Below are 27,084 nucleotides of genomic sequence, written 5' to 3'. Positions count from 1 at the left end.
TTTGTTGAAAAATTAAAGCGGTTACGAAATTTTTATTAAGAATATATTAATATGCATAATTGAACACAATTTTAGCCCAAAAGTTTAAGATAATGGGCTAAGGTCCACTTAGGTATATTAAGCACAATTTTCTTATATATTTTCTCCATGTGGGGACACAATACTCACAAGTGCATTCACAATAATCTCATCCTCACTTGTTTACTTGTAAGTTTCTTCACATTGACCCAACCCGACACATCCAGACACTCGTCCTAAGAAAGTAATTATGGCTATGATACTATTTGTTGGGAGATTAAAGTGGTTATGGAATTTTTATTAAAAGTACATTAATATTGAGCCTAAAAGTCTAAGTTAATGGGTTAAAGTTCACTTAAATATATTAAGTACTATTTTCTTATATATTTTCTCAATGTGAGATACAATACTCACAAATGCACTTTCAATAATTAAACTGTTGAACAAAAACTTGTTGGTTGAATTTAGGCTTTATATTAGCGTAGGATTGCGTCTTTAATCTCCCAACATTCTCTTAGGATTGTTTCTTTAGCACGCGGCTGTTGACACTGTCTCTTGACGATATCTTTCTTTTTGAAAAATCTTCTGCACAGCCATAGCTTTATCTCTCCCTTGCTCATTATTCTTGCTTAATTTATTCTTCTTCTTCTTCTTCTTCCTCCATCTCTCTCTCCTCTCTCTCTGTCTCATGTCTTCTCCAACTCTGCCTCTCCTCCTCACCTTAATACTTGCAATCCTGAGCTCAACTTCAGCGACTGAGTTCATCTTCAACACTAACTTCAACTCCACCAACCTTCTCCTCTTCGGCAATGCCTCCATCAACTCCTCGATCCTCAGCATCACTAATGAGACCCCCTTCTCCATAGGCCGTGCCTTGTACCCTTCCAAAATCCCCACAAAACCCACCAACTCCGGCTCCACTCCCATCCCCTTCTCAACCTCCTTCATCTTCTCCATTGCAAAAGTCAAGAACTTTCTCCCTGGCCATGGCTTTGCATTTCTGTTCACACCCTCTACAGGCATAAACGGCACAAGCTCATCTCAGCATCTGGGTCTTTTCAACTTGACCAATGATGGCAGTCCCGACAACCATGTGTTTGGTATCGAGTTCGATGTGTTTAAGAATCAAGAATTCAATGATATCAATGACAATCATGTCGGTGTTTTTGTGAATTCGCTTACCTCTTTGGCTTCATATACAGCAGGGTTTTGGAGGGGGGAAGATGATGACAAGTTTGAGGAGCTGAAGCTTAACAATGGGGAGAACTATCAAGTGTGGATTGACTTTTTTCAGTCAAGTATAAATGTTACTATGGCTCTGGCAGGCATGGAAAGGCCTCGGAGGCCTTTGATAAGTGAGTTTGTTAATCTCTCTACTGTTCTTTTGGATGACATGTATGCAGGGTTTGGCGCAGCAACAGGGCAATTGGTTGAGAGTCATAAGATATTGGCATGGAGCTTTAGCAATTCAAATTTTTCTATTGGGGATGCTTTGTTAACGAGAAATTTGCCTTCATTTGTGCCTCCAAAAGGGTCTGTTTTCCGATCAAAAGGGTTTATTGTGGGGGTTAGTGTTGCTAGTTTTTTTGTACTTGTTTGTGGGGTTTTAGTATTTGTGATTTTGTATAGGAGAAAGAGAAGGAAAGGGATGGAAGAGGAAGGAATTGAAGATTGGGAATTGGAGTATTGGCCTCATCGAATTAATTACCAAGAGATTTCTGCGGCCACAAAAGGCTTTTCTGAAGAAAATGTCATCGGGTTTGGAGGGAATGGGAAGGTCTATAGAGGGTTTTTGCAGGGAGGAGTAGAAGTTGCAGTGAAGAGAATCCCTTGCGAGAGTGAAAATGGGATGAGTGAGTTTTTAGCAGAAGTTTCAAGCCTAGGGAGATTGAAGCACAGGAACTTGGTAGGATTGAGAGGTTGGTCAAAGAATGAGAAAAACAGCTTGATTTTGGTCTACGATTATATGGAAAATGGAAGTTTGGACAAGAGGATTTTTGAATGTCCTGAGAGAATGATGTTGAGTTGGCAGGAAAGGATGAAGGTTTTGAAAGATGTGGCTTGCGGCATTACCTATTTGCATGAGGGTTGGGAAGCTAAAGTCTTGCATAGAGACATTAAGGCAAGCAATGTGCTGCTTGATAAGGATATGAATGCTAGATTAGGCGATTTTGGGCTAGCTCAGATGCACTATAACGGGCAGCCAGCTGACACGACAACAGTGGTCGGGACCGTCGGGTACATGGCACCGGAAGTGGTTCGCACTGGTCTATCATCGACACAAACCGATGTGTTTGGTTTTGGGATATTGGTTCTAGAGGTGGCGTGTGGGAAAAGGCCTACTGAAGAAGGGAACCCAGGCTTGGTTGATAGGGTATGGAGGCTAATGGAGACAGGAGAATTGCATAGTGCTGCAGATGAGCGGTTGAAGAACATGGGTGGTTATAGCATTGAGGAAGTTGAGAGGGTGCTTCATTTGGGTTTGTTGTGTGCATATCCTGACCCTCGCGAGAGGCCTACAATAAGACAGGTTTTGAGGGTGTTGGATGGAGCAAACGAGGGCAATGTGCCTGAAGGGGAAGCAGCAGAGGGGAATTTGCTTGACAGAATTAGAACAACTGCAATGTGGTCCAGTTTTAACCAGAACATTGGTGGCAGGCATCCTACGTTTGACGAAATTTCTTGGTCTGATTCAAATGCCATCCTTACAGGCAGATGAAAACATGGTAATCGCAAAGGATTCACGGCAATTACCCTACCTTAATTGCTAATAATTTGAGTAGATAATATGAGAGAATCTATACGAGACACACCTGCCTAAATAGGGGTCTTGTATGGGTTTTATCAATTTACCTGTCCAAATTAGTAGCAATTCGAAGTGATTGCAAATTCTACAATTTTTGTGAAACTATCAAGGAATATGTTGTTTTATGTGGACTTCTATTTGCTCTTGGAAGCTTGATTAGTATTATCCGGCCAGTTTAGGCATGGTGCGTTAAGCTTCTTGCCAAAACAACTTGTATTTATGGGTGAAGATTTTTTTTCTGCTTCTAGAAGAAGCCGTCCAATTATGTATATTTTTTGCATTCAAATTGTCAAATGAACTCCTAATTTTTTTTTAAGGCAACATTCACTTGCCGACTTGCTTGTCTCTGCCACTGTTTTTGACCATGAAAAAAAATCTTCCAAATCAGATTTGGACAGATTGTTTGCACCAAAATCAAACTTGCTGTAGAAGTTGACAGAAATTATTTTTATATATGGATATTGGCATTTAATTTGACAATTAAGAGACTGACAAATTTGACAAATTCTAACCCTACACCAATAGAAAGCTAGACATTCTTCCAATTTGAGATAAGATCTTATTTAAATTGCTAATCCATTTTTGCCAGAAGGGCTGAAAAATCAAAGCCTTGTTCATATTTATTTGATGATATGACCGAAATAATGGTTAGTGGGAGCCATCTTGCATGATTTGAACTTCACATAATACATGATTTCTAATAATATTTACTTTGCAAAAACATCAAAATTATAAAAATAAAAATGAATAAAAAATAAAATTTTAAAAAAAATAATAATAACTCTTTTGGAAACCATGTTTTGGTGAAGTCATTCAAACTCATTTCCCTAGGTTTTTTTTTTTTTTTTGGGGTAGCTTTTTTGTTGTTGGGATGCATAGTTTCTCATGCAAAAGTATGGGGTTTATCACCAAATCTTGAGATTTGGCTAGAAGAAGAAAACAGAAAAACCTACTTTACCCTAGAGCAAATACAAGGCCAGAATTTTATCACAACACATAAGAGAAACAAAGGAAGGGAGAAGAGCAGAGTCGATTCTGATAGCAAGCAACAACAGAGGGAAAGAAATGGTGGCGATATTCTGTGATAAATAAACAAAATACAATTTAATCATCCTCAAATTTCCAAACACCTCGAACATGTCGGGTAGCATTGCAAAAGAGAAGCTTTATACACTGCTTTTTTCTATTATTGTAGAAATGTGTAGTTAAAAAAATATAAAACAGAATTATAATTACAAAAGAGCAGAAATAGCTTTGTGCATGGAGCCAGAGACGATTATCCATGACATTGTTGGAAGCCATTGCTGATTCATCCACCTACAGGATTAAATATGAGCCACTAATTAGCAGTCACTTGCCTCCCACGAGAATGAACTTTCTGATCAACTCTCGTCTTGTCGAGCCGTGCTCGTCGAGAAAATTCTTGGATCTTGCGATCATGCTCTTTAAGCATCTGGTCCACATTGTTCGATGAATTTAGTAGGGGACCAGAGACATAGATCTTGCTTCCCCTTGACCCATGACCATGCTGAAACAACACAATAAAAAGCATCTAGAGTTAGATAACTAGACTCACCTTTGAGATGCATGAACACTAACTAAGTTGAAGAAAATCATAAATTTGACCAGAAAACTGTGAAAGCTCATTGATGCACATGGTTGGACTCCATAACTTGTTCCAATATATCAGAAGATATACCATGAAGAAGCATTTGGACTTATTTATTCCAATAACATTCAGCAGTTAGTGTTGGATTATATAAAAAACTGATATCTATGCCTAGCAAAATGTTGCTTAGAACTTGTGGCAGGTAAATGAGAAATAACCGAAGGAAAAAGCATGATAAATAACTTACTAGAGATGGTTCTTTAGTACGGCCCTTTCCATCGATCTGACTGAAATCGCCGTTTCTCTGCGAGTGATGTTTATGATCCTGCCTTCTTCTGGACTCCAATTCACTACCTGATCCTGAAATCCTGCCAAATTGCTCTGTTGTGTCTGGCTGTGTAGGACCAGGTTTTTCTTGGTGATCGTCGGACAACGAAAAAGTCCTAGTCACTACCAAACCAGACAGTTTTGATAAGTTGACTGCAGTAGAAACAGCCGATGGAGCATCAAGTTCCTTTTCCGACTTTGTCCATCTAGGTCCAGGAACCAATGGTCCTGAGTGGGAAACCCTTTTATGAAGATGCTCCGGTTCACCTGTTCGTACTTCTTTAACGGGTCGTGGCTGTTTAGGTGGAGCAACCAAAAGACCAGAATGAGTTTCCTCCCTATGAGAGTGGAACAATTCACTTTTGGTCTGAAAACTGGATTGGCCTTGTCTTCTCTGTAATTAAAAAAACAAAACAAAACAAATGATGTTCAAAAATAACTAGACAGACAAAATCAGTAGTAGTTTCAAAAACAAGTACTTTAGAAAAGAACATAATAGAACAAATTCCTTGGGGGGAAAAGTAAAATTCACCCCCATATGGTTATGCTGTAAAACATAGAACTTCCCTAATGATCAGGGTTCAAAATATAAAGTAAAATCTATAATCAACCACATTATGCCGCATCACAAATTAACTGTGCTGACATCTAGGTAGCATAGTTCAGTTCAATCTAATCAGTTACAAAACGATGATTTTAGACTCAATTTCTAGTCACCTGCATTGACATGAAAGGCAGAGCATCAGCATTTGATCCAGGAATTGCCCGGGATTCTTTTTGTCCTCTCTTTTTGAGGTCAACCTTCCGGTCTTTGTCTCCAACATCTCCTTGCCTGTGAGAATTAATGAAAGGTTAACTCAGGACCATCACTCTTAGAAAACAAATAAGCCTCCCTTTGACAAAAATCAAGGCGTTATGTAGAAACCACAGACAACAATCACAATTCTTATTATTTATTTCAAGAAATGACCATATTTCACCACTTAAAAAGACGTGCATCATTCCTTTTTCAGGTTAAATAGGGATCACTCCCAAATATTACTACTGCGCTTGTGACAAAAACATATATTTGTAGCACTATTTAGATAATGATAATCAAATTTTGAAAACATTTAAACATTAGTTAGGAAGCGAGTTACTAGTTTTCTACAAATAAAGCAGAACACTTATCATCTTATCTTGCCGCATGAAATAGAATCAACTTATAATGTGTACCTTCTAGCTACTTCATCCCGCACTTTCGCATCAATCTCTTTGCTGGGAGGATATTTTGGCAAAGTTGAAGGATCACAAGCAAGAGGTTTCGTCGTAAAGAACTGTAAAAGCAATTACTAATTAAAATAGCAAACAAAGATCACAGGCCTCAATATAATATAGATGAAACAAGTAGCTCATAAATATTAAACAGAAATAATGCATCAGCAATCATCAAGAATAAGTAATATTGCACTGCTAAGGAAATGTTGAGAGGTTTGGTTTCCTTTTAACATAAGGCCCAAAATTAAGAGTATTCTCAATAACCAATAGTTGAGTTTATCTAGCATCAGTTACTGCTACTTTCTTTTCTTTGATCAGTGAATGGCTTTACCAATTTCTTTACTTTTTTATATATTTATTTAGTATGTTATGTATTTTATCGTCAAAAGTCACTTCGAACGTAGTTATCAATTTATAATAAATTTTTCTGCTTCTTTTTATTCTTCAGGTTGGCCTCTCTTCCATGTGTGTCTAATTCTCTTTTTATCGCAGCACGCAAGAAAAAAAAAAAGACTTTAAGGAACCAAAAAAATAAAAGGAAAACAAAAAATTTAATAATAATAATATAGAATCATGTAAATCAGTATCTAATAACAATGCTATTCAGTGTTCCATATAAGAAGGATGAGCATAAATAAGTTTCAGATCATAAAGGGTTCAATATCAACCAAATTATGTTTTACAGCATTTCTCAGAAATTTAAAACATGCATACCTCACTCTTTAGAGCAAATCCTGCAGTTCCTCGATTTGCAGGATCTACAGAAAGCAAGGTCTCAATAAGCCCCATGGCAGCAGCAGGCAAATCTTTGAATGTTTCGGCAACACATCTTCTATAAGGCTGTGGTGGTCTGAAGAATGTTGCATGGGACAACCGCAAATTTCTCCAGTAATCATCAGAAGGTGAGCCACAAAGCTTAAAAATCTTATGCAATTGCTCAACCTACAAGGAATGCATAAATAAGCTCAAAGGAACCAATTATATGTAATACTAACATGCTATTTTTTGGAAAATGGAAAAAGCCAGTTCTACAAATTTGTGAGTGAATATGTATGTCCCAGCATGTGCATCAGAGGAAACAACTAAAACATAAAATGGAGTATGGGAAAATTGTACTTTTGACGCACAGGACAAGAGCTTATATTGAATTCAAGCAATGAAAGCCACCAACCAATAAAAAATAACAATAACAACAAGAACAAGAACAATAGTTTGTAAATAGAAATGGCTTCATTTCAATGTAGTGCAAATCTCCAACAACCCTCAACATATATATTGGAGATCAAATTTGTTATTCTAGTTAAAATGAGATCTTTTTGTCCCTTTTCTTTTAATTTCTTTATTTTTTCTTTTATTTTTTTTCCTGTGCTTCTGCAGTTTATGGAAATCCCAAAGGATATTTGCACATGACATAGTAACAGACTGAGGCATCAGTATTGCATATAAACATTGTACCTCTGTCTTTCCTGGCAAGATAGGCTTGCCAGTATATAATTCCCCCAGTATGCAACCAGTACTCCATAAATCCACCGCAACCCCATAGTGAGATGCTCCAAGTAAAAGTTCTGGTGGTCGGTACCAAAGAGTGACCACACGGGTTGTCATTGGAACACTATGATGAGGATTGTAAGATGTAGCCAAGCCAAAATCCGCAATCTTCAAAATGCCATTATCATCTATAAGAAGATTTGAACCTTTTATATCACGATGCAGGACACCACGACTATGACAATGATCAAGTCCACTTAGAAGTTGTTGCATGTAACATTTAACCTAACATAGAAATAGGCATTAGAATTCATACATCATAGCAAACAAGCACACTAAAATTTCAATCTAAGGCAAAATTAAGGAAAAATTTGCATCAAAATGGCCTCCAGCTATCTGATTTTAGGCAAAAGGCTGAGAAAGGTATACATTTCATCCAGAAATGTCTGTGTTTAAAAATACCAACAATGAGATACCTCACAAAACAGAAGTCTGGGAGAACCTAAAAACCATTATATGGTACCTGTGGTTCTGAGAACTTTATGCCAGGGCATGATGCAAGCCCTGTAAGATCATGTTCCATATACTCAAAAACAAGGTATAAACTGCGTGACATTTGCGATGTGATCAAGCCTTCCAGCTTTATTATATTCGGATGATCAAGCCGTCGTAAAATGATGATTTCCCTTGCCATAAACTTGACGCTCTCAATATCCAGATTATCAAATCGTACTTTTTTCAAAGCAACAATTTTATCATTGATAACATCACGAGCCTTGTAAACGCTACTATAAGTTCCTTGGCCAATCTGCAGAAAGGAGATGCCACCACAGATGAAACCAAAGCAGGATTGAGAATATCAACATGGATAACAGTAATTAGAAACACATCCTCCTCCCACCCGAATCATGATAAATGATTGAAGAATGCTAGGCTTACAAAATATTTTATAAAAAAACTCTTTCAATGTGATGTGGCAAAATATGATTGAGATGAGATGAATTCAAATTTTGAGAAATTTAATCATGGTGTGCCACATCACTTTGTAAGAGTTTTTTTTTGTAAATATTTTGTAAGCCGAACATTTCTCTAAATGATTTAGATCAAGAAAATGACATGAACTTTCAACAACTTAATTCAAATTCCCTTTACAGAGGAGATGCATGGCTGCATTATTTTTCTCTTTCCTTTTTTTTAGTTTAAAACAAACTCTATAGCTAATGATAGTAAAAATGGTTTCTCTAGACATGAAGAAGCATCCAACTTGCTATATTTCCAATCAATGTTAGAAAAATCAACAATCTACTAAATGCTTATTTGAGTAATTCTCATCAAAGTGTTATATATAAAGTATTTCCACTGCATTCCTTTTCACTCCACATATTTTTTCCTTAAAATGTAAAATAAACAGGGAAATATGGTTCTGACATTCAATCAAAAACCCCAATCATGTAATAGAACTAATATCATATCAGTAAAATTCAGTCAAGCAAACTAGTAATCATGGTTTGGACATGTTAATTTCCTGCAACTATTGTGAGAGTATTCACTAGGCAAAACCAGTGGTCAAACTGCAAAGCATGAATGTAATTGAGCATCAAAGAAAAAATGGAACATACTTTTTCTAATTTCTCAAAAGTATTTGCCCTCCGCGGTATCCATCCCTTGATAGCTTCTGCGGCCACATTAGATAGCCAAGCCGGCCACCCTGCCGCAGTCTGCTCTCCATGTATAGCCTTTGGAACCCTTCCCAAGCCCGGATGTTCGATAGCAGAGACTTCAGACTTCTCTCTCCTCTTCTTCTCAATCTGATCATCATAAACCCGAATCGAACCATTGGCTTTCCTATCAATGCGCATAGCTTTCACTTCATCACTGTGCAATCCCAATCTATCACTGCCCCGTATTCCGTCATGTCTTCTTGAAGAATTCACTCGTAACTCCGATGATGATCGTCTGCTCAATGACGACAATCTCTTCCTCGAGCTTGCCTGGCTGTCTCTGTCTTCGACAGCCGAAGAAGCCGTGGTACAGATACCACCCATGTTGCACTTTACACCCAAACTCAATCAACTAACAATACTTTTCTTGTCGCTAAGACAATTATTGTCCTGAAATCAATACCAAACTTGCCAAAAACACCCAAATTCAATCAATTAACAGTAATTTTCTCCTTCACTAACACCCATGTTGCACTTTACACCCAAATTAAATCAACTAACAATACTTTGCTTGTCGCTAAGACAATTATTGTCCTGAAATCAATACCAAAATTCCCAAAACACCCAAAATTCAATCAATTAACAGTACTTTTCTCCTTCACTAACACAAATCTCCCCCCAAAATCAATACCAAACTTCCTGAAACTCCCTTTCTCCATCATACCCATCAACAACAGTTTTGAAATACAATCAACTAAAGTTATGATCTTTATTCAGAATTTCAAACTTCCCCCAATACCCAATACATCAAAAGAGAATAATAAACCGTATCTGCTCTAATTCAAACCTTATCAAAAACTACAAATCTTTCAAAGAATTGAATACCATAAGTCCAAGAACCCCATGCTTCATCAAATTTCATTGAAAACTCAAAACTGAGGAAATACGCTATTCACCCACCATATTTGAAACACCATACCTTCGGAATCTGCAAAGATTAGTTGACTTTAAAAAGAATGAAAAAGAAGAGGAAACCCAGTTCAGTGATGCTGATAATACCTTGAAAATCCATACAAGTTAGGAGTTTAATATAAGAGGGGGATAGGTATAGACTTTAGTCTCCAGGAAAGAGCGGCTTCGTTTGGATTGGTTTGATCGTTCAACGCGTATACATTAATGTCATTTCAATATAAATATTACAGAATACATAAGCACCATATAGACGGCCGATGCCGGCCTTTTTCCCAGTCAACAGAATGAATCAAAACCCACGTACACTCTGTCTCTCTCTCTCTCTCACAACAGCTGAGCGGTTCCTGGAAAGAGCTGTTTGCCTTTTTGAGTTATTAGCTGTTTAAAACTGTCTTTTGAGTTTTGTACCTTTGTTTTGGCGAAACGCTAACGTTGGGAATTAATGCAATAGTTGAAGAGAAACTAACGTTTTATTAGGCCACCTAAGCGCAACCAAAAAATAAAAGAAGAAAAAATTTATTAGCCCAACCATTCCCTATTGGAAGTGAGGGCAGGTCGGTCACCTATATCCCCCGAACCTTTAAAAATTTCAGGGCCAATTTAGGTATTAGAAATTTTTTAAGAAAAGCCCAATTATTCTTTTCAAACTATCATCTAATTAATAATGTTTTCTTAAAATTTTTATTTCCTCTCAAACTATCAAAATTTGTCAATTTCTCCCTAATAACAAAAATATCCTTAATAAAAAAAATTTAAAAAAAATAAATATAAAAAAAAAGGAAATTTTCAAAAAAAAAAATTAAAGAAAAAATTAATTTTTTTTCTCGAATTTGTAGGGGTATTTTTGCCTTTTTGACAAAAATTTATGGGTTTTTTTTTTTTTTTTGACCTTGGAGGACATTGGTAAATTTGTGGTAGTTTTAAGAGAATATTGTCTTAATTGAACGTTTAAAAGACATTATCAATTAAATGAGTACAAATTAGTTGGAGTACTTAAAAATTCTTCGTACGGATAGCGTTACTCTTTTGACCTCTTTTGATTTCGCCTAGGCTCATGGAATTTGTTTCCAAGAGGATATTATGTTCTGTCTGGGGAAAATTAAAACGTATTCTTTACGTTTTAACGTGATTTATACGCTTAGAGAGAGAGAAAAAAAAACTGGAGAAAATTAAAACTTATTCTTTATGTTTTAACGTGATTTATACGCTTAGAGAGAGAGAGAGAAAAAAAAAAGAGGGTGATTTATACATATATAATCTTTATTAACACTTCATTTAATCTTCTTGAATTTTTATGGCTTTTTTAATCTCCACCTCAAAGTTTTAAAATTCTTCGGGTTCATTTAGGTTTGCGATTTAAAAAAGTACGATTTTAAAATATACAATTTGAAAACGTGATTTTCAAAAAATACCCTAAGCGTTTGACAAAATCTCGGTTTGACCTTTAAAATGGTACTTTAGCCTTTAAAATTGTGCGTTTTTTCCCAAAAAAAAAAAGACACTTCTTTACCTGCGAATGCAAAAAAAATCTGCTTTTTCAAATCGCGATTTTTTTAAAATCGTAAACCCAAAGAATTTATTTTCTACGATTTGGCTTAAAATCAATTTTTTTTATATGAAATCGCAATCTCAAACACACCTATAATTTAGTGTATTTAATTTTAATAAATTTACGATCATACCCCACGGTCTCCGCTGTTAAAGTATGAGGTTAAATTAGATTATCACAGAGTAAAATGACTATTATAACCCTATAAACTTTATGAAATTAAAAAATTACAATTAATTTTTAAAAATTGAAACAAAAATATCGGGGTATTTTGAAAATTTATCACCCCTCCGTTATAATTTTAAAAAAATATCATAACAGATAGGTGAAATTATAAATTTTAAAAATTTTAATACACTACTTAAAAACCCGTAATCTCTACCTTTTCCTTTCCATCCAAATACTAACGAAATGTGGTCAGTAATGTATGCACGACGCTAACAAATCAACCACGTCATATTTGTTTAAAATTTTAATTTTTTTTTATTATATCCTAAAAAAGTTTTTTTTTTTTTATTTTTTTTTTAAAAAAAAAGAAGGTTCTCTTTCCTTCTTTTTACCATAATTTCTTTTTTTTCTCTCTCTTTTTTTTTTTTTCTTTTTTAATGGGTATAATAGAAATATTTTACATTAAATTTTACCACTTCATACCAAAATATTGGCTCTATTTGGGTGTTAAAGGGTGCATTTTTTTTTTAATTAACATAAATGTGAAAATAATTTTGAGTATTTTGTGTTTAAGATTGTTTGTTAGTATTTTTATTTCAAAACGTTATTAAAAAAAAAAAAAAAAGTGAGTAGGAAAATGGTTTAAGGATCCGTTTGGATTTGCAATTTAAAAAACTCAGATTTAATTAATTTGAAAACATTGATTTTTTACGATCTCAAACAATTTAATTTAAAATCACAGTTTTAGACTGCGTTTCTAAATAAATAATCTGCCTTTTTAAACCAAATTGCAATTTTAGAGTGTTTGGAATTGCGATTTTAAAAACGTAAATTTTAAAATCGTAGAAAAATCTGCGATTTCTATAAGCTGATTAGTGGGTGCTATTTGAAAAGGTGCGAATTTAAACCAAAATTACGATTTTGCTTAAAACAATATTTGGCACAATATTTACCTATTTGGCCATGAAACCGCAATTATATGCTAATGTTATCCAAACACTCAATTGATAATATATATATATATATATATATATATATATATATTCACTTGTTTTACCAAACTCTTGTGCAATTTTAAAAACGCAATTTTTAAAATCACATTTATTAAAATCGCACTCCCAAACAGATAATAAAAAAATATTAATGTGAAACGCACTCTAGCAAACAAGGGCACTAACTTTGTTAACAAATTAGTTTTGTTGGCTAAAAATAAAAGAAATAAATATAAATAAATAAATAAATTGGTAAGCATAAAGTAAGTCTTCGCTGTCCGTACACGTAATATCTTTCAAAGTCGTGGCCTAGTTCTCTTTGCTGGCATGGCGAGTCAACATGGGACATGTGGAGTACAACAACTTAAATTATTCGTCAAAAAAAAAAACTTAAATTCTATAAGACCGAAAAAAAAAAATAGTCTTAAACAATATGATTATTTCCTTCATTAAATTAAAACACCGATTACAAATTTTCAATACTCTCTAATGATCTTTTTCTTCTTTTTATTTTATTTTTATTATTATTTTTTAGAGCATTTTCCATAATTTGTTTGAATGAGACAGGGGACCATTGAAGAAGAAATCAGGGACATATAGAGAGATTAACAGCCATATCTTGGAAGTATGAAAATATCTTTGAGTATATTTATATGATTAAGACTACTAGGAGGTCCATTTAGATCAAGAGTAATTTTAAAAAAAATATATATAATTTTATCGCATAATGCTAATATAACGGTCTCAAGACTCTCAACTAAGGGTGGCAATTTGTGTTTACGTGTTGGGTTTAAGTTGTGTCAAAGCATAGATATAAGATTATATAGGTTAATCATAACCCGACCCATTTAAGTAGGTCAAACATATCAACCTTAACTCTCTAATTTTGTATTGAGTTCGTATCTGGTTCGCAGGTTATGAGAAAAAAAATTTCAACTATTATGTCGAGTGTCAAGTTCGGGTCGTGTCAAGGCATATGTATAAGATTATATAAATAAATCATAACCCGACCTATTTAATTAAACAGGTCAGACTCATCAAGCCTAACCATTTAATTTCATATTGGGTTCGTGTTTGATTTGTCGGTTATGTCAAAAATTGACAACCCTAGTCTCAACTAACTTTAAACCAGTCATTGTTAAAAAAAAAAAAAATTAAAAATTAAAAAAAAAAAAAATTAAAGGTTAATTAAGACTGTTATTATCAACATTATGGAATAATTGTAAAATAAAAATATGATTTTTAACATTATTCTAAAATTGCCTATTAACAAGACCCCAAAAAGTAACATAATTGGCTAAAAATTACGACTCCTGAAACAAAAATCACTAATTCAAATCCCATTTCTCCTTCCTTTAGTTGGTCATATAAAAAAAGATTGCCTACTAAGATTGCTAGGAGGGCCATTTATATATATATATATATATATATATATATATATATATCATACCACGAGCACATTTCACATGTACGTGCATAAACTAGCTATGCATACAAAGCCTTAAAAATGTGGTATGCTTTTTTATATAGTGCTTTGAATAAGACACCAATTCATGCGGGTTAAGGAATGATTCATGGTAAGCACATGGGGGTTTCTTGCTATTTTGAATAAGACACCAAATCATCTTTTTCTTTGAGTCAACGTGGCAGGAAGATCTATTTGGGTTTCAGTGTAATCAACAAGGATCATTGTTTGTGTTAATTCACACATTAGATCATTGTTTCTCATAAAGGGAGCAAATCAATTTGTTTTTTTTGTTTTTCATAGTTGGTTTTTATTTTTTGGATTCTATCGATGACTTGGCACTAGTTGGCGTGGCATTGGATCATTGTTTTTCATAAATGAAAATCGATTTGTTTTCTGTTTTTCATAGTTGGTTTTTAGTTTTTTGGATTCTATCAATGACTTGGCACTAGTTGGCGTGACACTGCATTGGGGCGCTAACATAGATCCTAATGTGTCAAATGGAATACATGTGATATATGACGAACTATTAATTTTGATGTTAAAGTGACAATCACCTATTTCAAACTTGAATAAAACCTAAGGATTTTATTATTCAAATTAGAAACCTAGAAGAAAACTTAATAGTTAAATATGATTTTTCTCCTTTTTTTTTTCTTTGTTTAGGAAAAATATTTTCAGATTCTTCTTGTGTTTTGTTGAATTTTGTATTTTGGATCTCAATTTTCAATTTAGTCAACTTAATATTCTGAGTTTACAAAAAAAATTTATCTTGGCTCTCTGGCCATATTTTTCCTATTTTTCTATCTAATAAATAACAAAAATGGAATGAAAAAAATATATATTTTTTCTATCTAAAATATCACCACATTGCTTCCCTAGTGACATTGTTTTAGTAAATAAGACAAAGCAAGAACTAAGCATAAAGTAGATAAGAAACCATAAATGGGTTTTAATTTAAGAATAAAGTTAGAAAATCTTGAAATGCTATATAGTTTTTTTTTTATTACAACTCATTTTATGAAAATAAGTTTCACTATTACGTCATAATCCACATTTCAATGGCTGGTGTAGTACATACGTGTCAATTTGTAAACCCAATAAATATACCATGTGAAACACCACATAAATTTGTAAATAACTTATAATAAAAACTATAGTACCCGTAACCACACTCCAAATTTAAGAATAGGGACAAGCTACAACATAGGTTACCATCTCTACCAAGACAGACAAGTAGGCTTTTTTGATGCAATTTTTCACAGACATATACTATTAGAATCACGTCCAAATAAAATAGTCATTTTGATCGTTCCGTTCTTTCTTTTTTAATAGGAAAAAAGAAGAAGAAGTAAAGTTGAATGAGTAGGCGTCTAGAACCAAATTCTCATCCTTTTAATATGCCGCAAAAGTTGAACAAAAAACCATTCTATTTTTTTTTTTTTTGTTTCGTAAGATAGCTTCACAGGTAAGTATGGGGCCCCTTCATTTGAATTTGTTGATCTATGCAAGCAAGCAATACCCCGCCGGCGACCCCGTGTTAAGTGCGTGTAGACTCATGAGTTTGATTTTCAACTTTATCCTTTTCGATCTGCTTTTCTCTCTCATTCTCTCTCTCTCTCTCCATCTATTTTTTTTAAAAAAATATTTTCCTTTTTAATTCATAATAAATTACGAATGATGTGTCAGTTGATAAACAAATATCTTTTTTTCTCAAATATCTTATAATATCCAGAGAATTTCCTTTTGTAATGAAATTTCCAAATTAATATCAATCTCTTTTGGAATTGTCTTATAACTTTTGTTTGTTATGTGGAAAGTTGCAAATACTTTCAAGTTTTTCAAAAAAATTCTTCAAATATTATTTTTTTTTAAAATGCTAAGAGTTAATAAGCTCTTTATATTTGGTCATATTCTCCTATAAATTCAATAAATTAATCATTAAATTTGTAGGGTCTATCATTAACTTACTTAGAGTCCACATAATTTCACAAATCTAATGTTAATTTGTAAGATGAGATAGACCAAATATGAAGAAAATATTATCCCCTAGCATTACTTTTTTTTTTTACGTGTCCACACAATGGGAGAGAAAATGGGGAGGAAGATTTCAAATTAGTGACCTCCGCTTCATGAGAAGTGGTCCCTGACCAATTGAGCTATCTATCGGGAACATATTTCTCTACCCTCATAAATGAATTTTAAAACAATAATTAAATTAAAATCTAATAACGAGCTATCATAAATTTAATGGTGGTTCTAAAAGTCACGTATAAGTGCCAAAAAATAGGTGCAAAGAAGTCAGAGTGTGTAGTATTATTCTTCTTAAATAAGAGTTTTTTTTTTTTTTTTTCTCCCTGAGCAATTATTTTGTACCTAAGATATTTCATGTGATATTCTTTAAAAAAAAAAAACAAAAAAGATATTTAATGTCTAATTTTTGTTGAAACCCAAGGAGTCACAAAAATCTCAATAGGCCCATGAAGTTCAAAAGACGCAAAAACCCAACCCAATAGAATTATAGAATCCAAAAATCACCTGAAAGACCATTTCCCAAAAATTCCCAAAATTACCGGTAAAACCCGCCAAACTCAACGGCTATAATACACAGCTGTTACAGTAGCTACAGGTTGGCTTTTCCTCTCTCTCCTATCCCAATTCCAGATTGGATTCTATCTATGGATCTCAAGCATTGAAATTCTTAGTCACATCATGTGGGGGCATTTCTCAATTCTCATTTTCCTATAAATTATTCGATTTATAGGGTTTTGAGTGTGAGAGGAAGCTGGAGCTGTGCACCTAGGGTTAAGGATTGTTATTGATCAATTGGTTCGTAAAGGATCTTGCATTAGATTTAATCATTTTTGACATGACTTGCAAAACTGACAATCAGATTAAACACAATTAATAAATGGGACAATGTCAAGACAACCCCCATAATCCATATAAATTTTAATTTTGTGAGCCCACATAACCTCAAGAAACCTTGTACAAAGTCTACCACATTCTTCCTCATAATAGGCTAGTAGAACAAGCTTGGCTTCCAATCCAAGCCTGGGCCTTTGTGGAGGGCAGATACACGGTTTGAGAGTTTTCACCAAAAGAACATTAATATACATATTTGAACGCCACTCTAACCTAAAAATCTTGTGTCCACTTATATATATATATATATATATATATTACGCTTTTCTTTATACTTTTTTAATGTGGGACTTACGAGTGCACTCATAATAATTTCTCACTCAATTGTGAATCTCTTCCACATTAACCAAGTTTTCCCTCGCTTACAAGTCTTTTTATATTTTCAAGAGTATCCCGTGTCAAGAGTTGCGAAAACGAACACAACTCTCAACCAGACACGTCCATACATTCGTCCTAAGAAGTTAACCATAGCTCTGCGACCACTTGTTAGGGAAATTGATGCCTTGGAGAGTGTTTTTTTAAGTGAGTGCATAATATAGCATGTTGAGACGCTACAAAACTCAAAAGCTTTAGCTTTTGGGTTTGGGCCCAACAATGTTATATTAATCACTCACGCTTATTACATATTTTTAATGTAAAATTCTATCATTTTACACTCATACATATATTCTCAACACTTTGTAGGCCCCATTAAGATTGAGACGGAGCCTGAAAGATTTCCTACTCAATTGGGATGGCACAAAGTATTGAATTTTCTCCTTGGGTGATGCTTGGAGCCAGCAGATTATCCAAGGTCAGAATCAAATAAAGGATTAGTACTAGTGTAGATGTTAGAGAAATGAGAGACAAGATAAGAGGCAATGTCAATTGTATTATTAAGCTTGAAACCATCATTAGTAACAAGGAAATTAATAGAATTGCTCCAAGACGAACCCCTATAGTCATGAAAAGACTTAACCCAAAGTTTTCTGCTTCCTCATCTCTTTTTCTCTATGAAGTTTTTCATCTTTTCAATACTAAAGAAGCTAGAGACCAAAGCATCACGGAAGTAGTGTGAACTTGGTCGGTGATGTGTTGTATTTATTCTCTTCTTTTATACTTCCTTTTTCTTTTCTTTATTTGAGGACACATTCTTTCCATGAGTAATTCCATGCATTAATTATCTCCCTCTCATCCTTATAGCTTATGTGGCATGATCCCAGTAGCATTTGACGCATGAGGATTAGTTTTTTTGATTAGACGGACCACGAGAATGAGAGTGGGATAATGGGGTAATGCATGACATTACTTGTCTTTAATAGATACGTTTATGAGTAATGACATCCATCTATTTCTTGCACAATTTTCTTTTACAAATATTATTACAAAGCCCCCCCACCCTTTTTTCTATCACTGTTCATGCACAAGCACATGAATATGAAAATTGTCATGCTATTTAGTAGTTTGCTATATAATTATCAAATAATTTGCTAATGTGAGAGTGAAACTCAATCGTTGGATCAGTAATTATAAAAATAATATTGAATTAATAGTTTATTTTTACTGTCACATCATCTCAATTGTATGATAGTCGTAAAACAAGCGAATACAAATCAAATAAATATAGTCTACTATGTAATTACTCATATGAAAATACCCACAAAAAATGAAATACAAGAGTTGGCGTGCCAGGAAAATTTGAAGAGAATCTGGAAGGTGTAAAGTGAGAGTTTAGCAACCCCAATAAGAAAGCAATCGAAAGAATCTACAAAAGGAGTAAAGAAAGAGTCCCCAAATGGGACTTTTGGTCCAAAGGCCGAAGTGGGGTGCTTTGCTATTTCCTCACTCCAAACCAAATCTGAAAAGCCCAAAACAAAAGCTTAAGAGGGAAAGAAGAGCCCAACTGTCTTTTCTTCCCAAGGGGACATGCATTTTGCTTTACTTGGTTCAACTTTTTTATAATTCTCATACGAAATGGATCGATATAAGGTCGATCTATATAGTTTTAAACATATGTCTCGACATATAATATTTAAGTCTCATAATTTTTGACACGATGAATAAACTTAACACAAACTTATTACCAAACTAACAGATTAGAGTTAAAAAATTTGAATGATTTAGTTAAATGAATCGAAGTAAAATTAACATATAATCTTACTTCTTAGCGGCTCGGATCGATCGATGTGCGAATACGAAATATTAAACACTTATCTCAAAACCAAGACAAGACTGGTAATATCCAACGGTGTCCGGTTAGCTAAACAGAGGCCGGGTTCAAAACAGTAACACTCCACCACTTTACTATAAGGAGCGTGAATGCACGCCCACCAAAAATGAGATCATTGAACGGCGAGCTTGACCCACGAGGAATTGGCCGCGCGTGGAAATCTTTTATAATATCTACTTTCGTCATCTATTCCCAGATACCGACACAGAACGGTACTAAAAACCAATGAAGTAATAAAATAGAAGAGAGAGAGAGAGAGAGAGAGCTTTTTTCCGAAGAAAAAATTGGGAGAAAATCAAGCTGTTTCAATGGCGGACAACATAAAAGATGAGCAAGAAACCACACCCACTTCACCATCACAAGCAGCATCATCATCATCATCATCATCGTACATGTTACTTCTTATGATTATGAGCAAAAGGAGAACATGGGTATGTATTTTCGTTACAGTGTACGCCATACTTTTAACATCTTCATGGAATTTCCTTAAATCCATACTTTCTTGGTACAAATTACAATCCCAGCCATCTTCGTCGGCTTCTGGGTGGCCGGCGATTTACGCCTCTGTCCTTCTAGGGGCAGTTTTCGGGCTGCTTTCAATGGTTGCAGCCCTTGCAGTGCTGGTTCCAGCCACTCTGGTGACGTGGATCACTGTTGTGGTTCTGCTTGCCTTCTTTGGGAAGCCCAGGAAGGCTTTGGTTGTGGAAGGGAGGAAGATTACGAGGGAGATTGTTGGATTTGTGCTCAAGATTTTGTTGAAGGAAGGGAATGTTGTGGCGGCTGTTTGTGCTGTTTTGGGTTACTTTGCACTTGTTAGGAGGAACAGCAGTGAGGGTGATAATTCATAGGATAAATTACAAGTGTTTGGTGTTTGATTCCGACGAGGTTGTTTGTGCTTCTGCGGATCGATTTGGGGCGGTGGGATTTTGGTCAAGTTTCTATTTTGGGCTTTCGCTTAGGAACTGGACATGGAAACCTCTTCTTGATGAGATGGTACTATATTTGGCAATTCTGATGTATGTTTTTTTTTTTTTTTTTTACTGACTAAGTAATTTCATGAGCTCTTCTTCTTCTTCTTCTTGCTTTGGTTGGTCTTGTAGGGCAAATTGTGCCTTTTTTTCCTGTTTTTTTTTTACTGAATTAGGAGTTTTAGCTAGGGTGAAGAGTATTCTCATGAAAACTCTGTTATATGAAGATGTATTTTGTGGGAGAATGAGATGTTATGTGAAAACCTACTCGTATGTCATAGCCAGTAGCTTCATCTACTTGATTGTGGCAGAAATGTTCTCCTAGACTCGTACATGAAGGAATATCATGCCTCACCAAAAATGGACATGATTAAACATGTTGGAGGATTGCTCCATATAAGAAAGCTTTCTTCATGTATTATTGTCCTTCTTCCAGTACTTAAAAAAGGTAAACTTCAAACTCCAAATGCTATATATTCACATGAGGACAGCAAGAAGAGCACTCTTGCCTCATTGAAATTTGGTTGGTGGCTTAAACACTCTGAAGCGGGAAATTAAAAATGATATACGCTCTCCGTAATAACTTTTAAAATCAACATTAAATTTAAATAGATTAAATAATGAATTTTGATTTATTTGTAATTTTGTAAGCTATGACAAAGAGTGTGAAAGTGAGTGTAAGAGTTATAATGCATAGAGCATTACTCGGGGGAAATATGCATAACAAGAATGACCAAACCTGAGCGATGAAACGAAGGGGGTCCTTTCCACTACGGATCATTTTGAAAGTGCCTAAAGAGTATCATGAACATTCTTGAGATGGCCAAAAGATTTAACAATTTTTGTTTATTTACTTTTTCTGCAAAAAGTAAAACGAAAATTTTATACAAACCATGTTAATCGTTGAGGAGTGAATTCTTGGCGGATGATAAAGTTTTATATTTTTTTAAATGAGTAGGAATAAGTACAAACAAATAGCATTGTTAGAAATGTAGGACAAGAAAGTCATACTGTTGGGCCAATTGTTGACTCGTGATTGAGAGTGGAAGAGAATCCCTACTGTCGAAAAAATTGACGAAGAGACTTGCCAATGGAGCTATGGAAAGATGATAAACTTTTCCTCAACGCTATGCCACCATACTCAAGCTTGCCCCTTAAACTTCATCTTCACAAACTGCACTTGTCGCTCATTCGTCATTCCAAACCAATCAAAGTAATCATCAAGTGCCATGAGCCATTCTTGAAGATGAAGTCAAAGCACGATTCTTGCTACCGGACTTTGAGCAGCGGATGTTTCAACAATACCAAGAGTGCCGAGAAGGGAGTCGAACAATCCAGGCATATGTAGACGATTTCTATTGACTGTCTATCGGCAATGATCTCATGGAGACAAAGGGACAACAGGTGGCGCGATTTGTCAGAGGATTGCGTGTAGCCATTCAAGACAGGGTATATGCATCTAGTCTTCACTTTGACAGAAGTTGTCATCTTGGCCATTCAGACAAAAAAGTAGTTGGAGCGGCTTAGGGCGCCAATAATGGAGCAAAACCCATTTGATCAAGTGCGAGCTGCACTGAATCAGGGAAAATAACCTGTAGTGTCGCCAGTTGCTCCAACACAGCCTGTATCTCCCACTGGTAGGGGAGCCAATAGTTGTAACAATACTGGGAGACCTTACTAGCAATACCCTCGTCCAATATTCTGTATGCACGACATAGTCCAGATAAGTGTTTTAAGTGCAATTGGTCAGGACATAGGTTACATCATTGTTCCAGGAGCCAAACAATGAATCTTATGGAGGCCAACTTAAGAGGAAATGAAAGAGATGGAGAGAATGGTGCCATCGACGTTGACCCATTCAATTGTGAGGATGAAGATTGTAGTGACCCAAATAATTAACTAGGCTAAGATAGCTTGGCTAGGGGATTAATTGGATCTTTGGGTCACTAGGGACAGCTGGAGGGTCATTTTGGAAATTTTGGACTCTCTGGCTGAACGCTCGTGTGGGGACCACGCGAACGCTCGCATGCAAACAATACACAAGCGCTCGTATAGGGACCAACCCGAGCGTAAGATGACTTTTAGTTGACCACTGGATATTGCCCGAGCATACGAGTGCAACCATAAAACCATTGGGTAAATAGTACGTGTATGCTCGACACTGTAGTACCTAGCGCTCGCTGCACTGCAAGCCTGCTCCTACGGAGCTTTTAGCTTTTTCCCCTATAAATAGGATCTCCCATTTGACCCATAAGCCTCATTTTCGCCTTATTGTCTCTAGAATTGCTGCTTGAGTATTGTTGTGAGCCTTGAGTGATTTCCTTAGTGTTCTTGGAGAGGAAGGAGGAGTTGCTTGAGAATTCTTGCTTTGGGAAGGTAATCATCTCTCTCTTGTGATAAGTGCTAGAATATTCATATTTTCAGCCCTTAACTTACATGTTTTAATCCTTTAGTTTTGGTTAATTAGGCCATTTTACTTCCTTTTTGTATTTTCTTTGTTTTATAGGCTTTTGGAAGAAAATAAAGCGTTTATGGAAAAATTCCAAGCTTAAAGGGCAAATTGGGAAGATCTAGAAGATATGGTTAAGCTTAACCAATCATGGTTAAAGTTTAATCAAATAAAGGAAATGATTAATTCGGAATTTCTCAATTTGAAGTCAAATCGGATTGGATGCAAAATTGGATTCTGAATACGTCTCGGTATTTTGGCCATAACTTTCACCTCAGATATCCGATTGAGATGATTCAAGCGGCATTGGAAAGATAACTCAAAATTGTACAATTCATTGTGAAATAGCATTTTCCCAATTCGGAGCACCGCAAGGCTAAAATCACGCCGCAATATAGGACCGCAATTTTGGGCGAATCCTATTTCGATTTGGGCTTAGGTTTTCTTTATTCTAATTGGGCTTGGACTTAAATCTCCGAAATTCCTAGGATTACTAGGGCTTCTAGGACTCTCCTAAGCCCTATAAATAGACCTCTAAGCCTCACAATTGGGGATCAGACGAAGACGCGCCGGGAGCGCCGTTCTTGGTCGCTTTCCGTGTTTTCTGGGTTTTTGTAGCTTGGAACTCGAATTCTTTTGTAAGTTTTTAATTTTAATGAAGTAATTTAGTTTCTTTATGATTTCTTTTGTCATGAGAGGCTAATTCTTCAACTAAGGTTGAAGATGAAGCCTCACCATTGATTAGTTTTATATTTTTATGTTTCGTTCGTACAAATCCGTCGTTTAATGTAATGTATGTTCGTTTCAGTTCAATTGTGTGACAAAATTGTGATTGATTGTTGTTTATAAATCATGAAAATGTTGGATATTCGTTGTGTTTCATCCAACGGATACATCGAATGATTTGATTGAGACTTATATCCATTGTGATTTACGGATACAATGGATGATTTGATCTCAATTGGATATTCGTTGTGATTTGTAATAGAGATGGATTCATCGAATGATTCAATTGGTTTATAAAAAAACAATAGAACATATATAGGGTTTAATTGTTTGTCGGATGCATGAATGAAAACATAAGAATGTATGCTTTGATTTGGTGAGGTGAATTCTAAAACCTTAGTCGTTTATCTTTTGATTATTTTTATTTTATTTAGTTTATGTTAGTTTATTTTCAAGATCAAAATCATTCGGAACTAGGTTAAGATATAATTGATTTAGATAGAAATTAAATTTCACAAACACAATTCCCTGTGGATCGACCTCGCACTTGCACACACACTATATTGCACACGACTCGTGCGCTTGCGAGTACAATTAAATTTGTACATCAGTTTTCTCAAGATGTTATGCTAGCCTTATATCTTACGATAGCTTAGTTGTGAGGAATCTAGAAGTATAGGTTTTAATCTTGTTTTAAGCATTTCCTTTCCATTAGACTTATTCTTGTTGCATAAAGATGTTTTTGGTTAAGAAGTGTTAGAAGGCCTTTTGTAGCCTTAGAACATGTTAGAACTACTTAGGAAATCGTATGACCAAAATGAGGTTCTACATGAACTCTTTGGTCGAACGCTCGGCCTAGGGCATGAGCGCTCGCCCAGAAGTACTTCATAGGAACATCGTTTGGCCAGTCGTTCAATAGCTTCTATTTTCATGTTTTAGGTTTGTTTTAGTTTGGACTTAGGACTAATAGTAGGCTTTTCATAGATTTGGAGAACCCGGACCCCTTGGAGGACTTTTCAGAGGATCTATAGGACCCAAGTGAGTATGAACTCACATAATCCTAGCCATTTCTTTTCCCGCATTGTACAACTATTTTGTATACCAAACATGCATTTTACAACTCTCATGAAATACATTTTGTTGCATTATGACATCTATCATTTGTGAAAATGTGTTACTTAACAAGATAACAGAAATTAGACTTGTAATAGCATGCATGTAAAATACGAACAAGACTAATTGCATCGTATGACATAGTAAACCGGTACGTGCGGGATAATGGTTATGGGCTTACAATACATGTTAACTCTGTTGATGCATTTTTTTGACATAACAATCTCCGATTGGTGTGATCTTCGCATTCTTTGAGGCGTTTGTGATCATCAATCTCCGGGCTCCTACAAAATAATAAGCGTCAAAGGGGTCTCGGGGAAGGCCCCGGACACCCTCTGATGCTTAAGTTAGCAGTTGAATATGGAGTCAAAATGTAGCCGGAGCTAGCAATGTATTAAGAAATAAATGATCAATCCCTTGTACCAATGTCTGGTGTTCCCTTTTATGCGGTTTTTCTATGTAACTGCTCCTTCGATCTTCTTCCTTCAAGTGATTAAGGGATAATTTGAAATAGTGGAGAGATAATGTGAGGTAGTTGAGATAATATGAGATCTTATGAGATAATTGAGGGTTGTTGAGAGATAGTAGGACCCATAGCGGATTTTATCCCCAACAAACTCTATGGTCAAAAGTGTGAGTGGATGTGATATATGGGCTTTGGATCCAATGATTATTTCATGACTGGCACAGCCTTAACGGGTGGGTCACTACAGGACGTACATCATTAGTAACGTGGGCCACCCGAGGTCGGACTCGGTCGGGATGCTAGTATTATGGACGATAGCATACAATAGTCGGGGCACCGGCATTGTATTACAGGTCCATTGGTACAGCGCCAACCCTGCTGAGAAGGAGTAATATCTCGAGTAGACCATACAATGGAACTATCATTGATTCACATGATTATAATGTGTACTATACTTATGCTGCATTCGTAGATAACTATCATACTTAAAATGTTTGATAATTTACTAAACGGAGTTCATCACTAAATGGCATGATTATTATGTGCATTATTACTCACTAAGTCTTTGGACTTACCCCTTTACTTTTCTCCCTCCATTATGTATAAATTGCGTAGTTTAGCTAGCATAGAGGATAATGCCTTTGGATAGAATAATGGTGGTGGCCCAGGACCTAATCCAGGTCATTTTTTAGGCCATGGACCCGACCTAGCTCAAGTCTATATGGGACGATGGAAGAACCCTACTGGCAGAGATGATAGAGATTGTGATCATGCTAGCACTAATTAAACTTAGGCATTTTTTTTATTATCTTATGTTCAGACAATTATCTTATGGCTTGTAATCTATTTTGACGATCAGTCTTTGACTAGTACAATTGAGGATCTAATTATGCTATGGTGGTTACCTCTACTCTAGTTATCTTGATTGTGGTATTTAGTTGTTGCTTTCTTATTCCTGTAGTTAAAGTTTTTCGTTGTATTGTCTTGTTTAAGAGAGGTTAAGATCTTTGAGTCTCGTCCTGTGAAGGATAATGCTGGGAAATGAACCATGGAATCAATTACTAGTTGATTGATTCCCACGAGGCATTACAAAGATGTAGTTGACGTAGATAAATGCGTGATTCTCTCTCATTCCTTTGTCGTTCAACTTATACGCGTGAAGCCAAGAGAAGAAGAGCAGCCACATAACACAACATCTTTCACACTTGTTGCATGGTCAACCGTAGGGTGTGTGATGTCATCCTTGATAGGGACAATTGAGAGAATATCATCTCTAAGGTGATGGTTGAGAGGTTGAGTCCGAAAACTGAGAAGCACCCACACTTCTATCTTCGAGAAAGGTAACTGGTGCAGCATGGTGTGGTGGATTCACAAAGACAAACAACTCTTTCCAAAACAAAAATTCAATCAAGGATTCAAGGTATGATATAAAGAAAACCACTTTCATAGTGTTTCTTATTGATAATCAACCAAAATACATTAACAAAAGAAAAAATTGAGGCTTTAAACAACTATAATACATACTTATAGTACCTAGACTACTAATCCTAAGAAAACAATAACATAAAGTCACTTACAAAGTTTATTTTTGCATTTCATTCGAATGAGTAAGTGACTCGTTCGAACGTGGCTAGGGTTTCATCTTATACTGACCTGAATTCACAACTTCCTCATAAAATAGAATTCGGATGAGTTATCAAACAGGTGCTTCTATCAAAAACTCCTTTGAATGTAATTGCAGACCAAAAACATTATCTAAACTTGTTTGATAGCCCGTTTGAACGCAACTACAAACGAACAACACTATCTAGATTTTCAATCTTCTATTTACAACCCGTCTTGATGTAGTAAACGTTGGTAATAGCAGTAATGAAACATGAATTTGTAAACCTTTGAATCAATTTTCCAACGCCATC

General features: G+C 35.3%; 3 protein-coding genes across 5 annotated transcripts; 2 read left to right on the top strand and 1 right to left on the bottom strand.

Moving 5' to 3' along the window:
* Positions 1 to 595: 595 nt before the first annotated feature.
* LOC132181262 (probable L-type lectin-domain containing receptor kinase VII.2) lies at positions 596 to 3,118 on the top strand. 2 transcript variants are annotated; one of them, XM_059594395.1, is made up of 2 exons: positions 596 to 1,551; positions 1,648 to 3,118. In XM_059594395.1, exons 1-2 carry the CDS (start codon positions 707 to 709, stop codon positions 2,735 to 2,737), a joined length of 1,935 nt encoding a protein of 644 aa, XP_059450378.1. In that variant the 5' UTR covers positions 596 to 706; the 3' UTR covers positions 2,738 to 3,118. The 2 variants fall into 2 exon arrangements, with proteins under 2 accessions (XP_059450378.1, XP_059450377.1); XM_059594394.1 differs by having other exon boundaries at positions 596 to 3,118.
* Positions 3,119 to 3,882: 764 nt separating this feature from the next.
* Positions 3,883 to 10,505, bottom strand: LOC132180524 (probable serine/threonine-protein kinase At1g54610). 2 transcript variants are annotated; one of them, XM_059593392.1, is made up of 9 exons: positions 10,226 to 10,505; positions 9,125 to 10,154; positions 8,029 to 8,313; positions 7,473 to 7,790; positions 6,732 to 6,959; positions 5,976 to 6,076; positions 5,478 to 5,592; positions 4,681 to 5,154; positions 3,883 to 4,352 (listed from the first exon to the last, which is right to left on the bottom strand). In XM_059593392.1, the coding sequence occupies exons 2-9, from the start codon at positions 9,548 to 9,550 to the stop codon at positions 4,164 to 4,166; spliced, it is 2,136 nt and encodes a 711-aa protein (XP_059449375.1). In that variant the 5' UTR covers positions 9,551 to 10,154; positions 10,226 to 10,505; the 3' UTR covers positions 3,883 to 4,163. The 2 variants fall into 2 exon arrangements, with proteins under 2 accessions (XP_059449375.1, XP_059449374.1); XM_059593391.1 differs by having other exon boundaries at positions 9,125 to 10,505.
* Positions 10,506 to 19,678: 9,173 nt separating this feature from the next.
* On the top strand, positions 19,679 to 20,791 carry LOC132182537 (uncharacterized). Its single transcript, XM_059595813.1, has one exon. The coding sequence runs from the start codon at positions 19,755 to 19,757 to the stop codon at positions 20,292 to 20,294; it is 540 nt and encodes a 179-aa protein (XP_059451796.1). The 5' UTR covers positions 19,679 to 19,754; the 3' UTR covers positions 20,295 to 20,791.
* The last annotated feature ends 6,293 nt before the right edge of the window (positions 20,792 to 27,084 follow it).

The sequence above is a fragment of the Corylus avellana genome, chromosome ca5, assembly GCF_901000735.1.
Source record: "Corylus avellana chromosome ca5, CavTom2PMs-1.0".
Classification (NCBI taxonomy): Eukaryota; Viridiplantae; Streptophyta; class Magnoliopsida; order Fagales; family Betulaceae; genus Corylus; species Corylus avellana.
This window is presented reverse-complemented; position numbering and strand designations above follow the sequence as displayed.

Bases quoted from the DNA above. Each gene is read 5' to 3' on its own strand.
- LOC132181262 (XM_059594394.1), top strand. From the start codon at position 707: ATGTCTTCTCCAACTCTGCCTCTCCTCCTCACCTTAATACTTGCAATC.
- LOC132180524 (XM_059593391.1), bottom strand. From the start codon at position 9,550: ATGGGTGGTATCTGTACCACGGCTTCTTCGGCTGTCGAAGACAGAGAC. The intron at 8,314-9,124 runs GTATGTTCCATT...TCCTTTCTGCAG, and splicing joins CTTTTGAGAAATTAGAAAAA to ATTGGCCAAGGAACTTATAG. The intron at 5,155-5,477 runs GTGACTAGAAAT...TTTTAATTACAG, and splicing joins TGCCTTTCATGTCAATGCAG to AGAAGACAAGGCCAATCCAG.
- LOC132182537 (XM_059595813.1), top strand. From the start codon at position 19,755: ATGGCGGACAACATAAAAGATGAGCAAGAAACCACACCCACTTCACCA.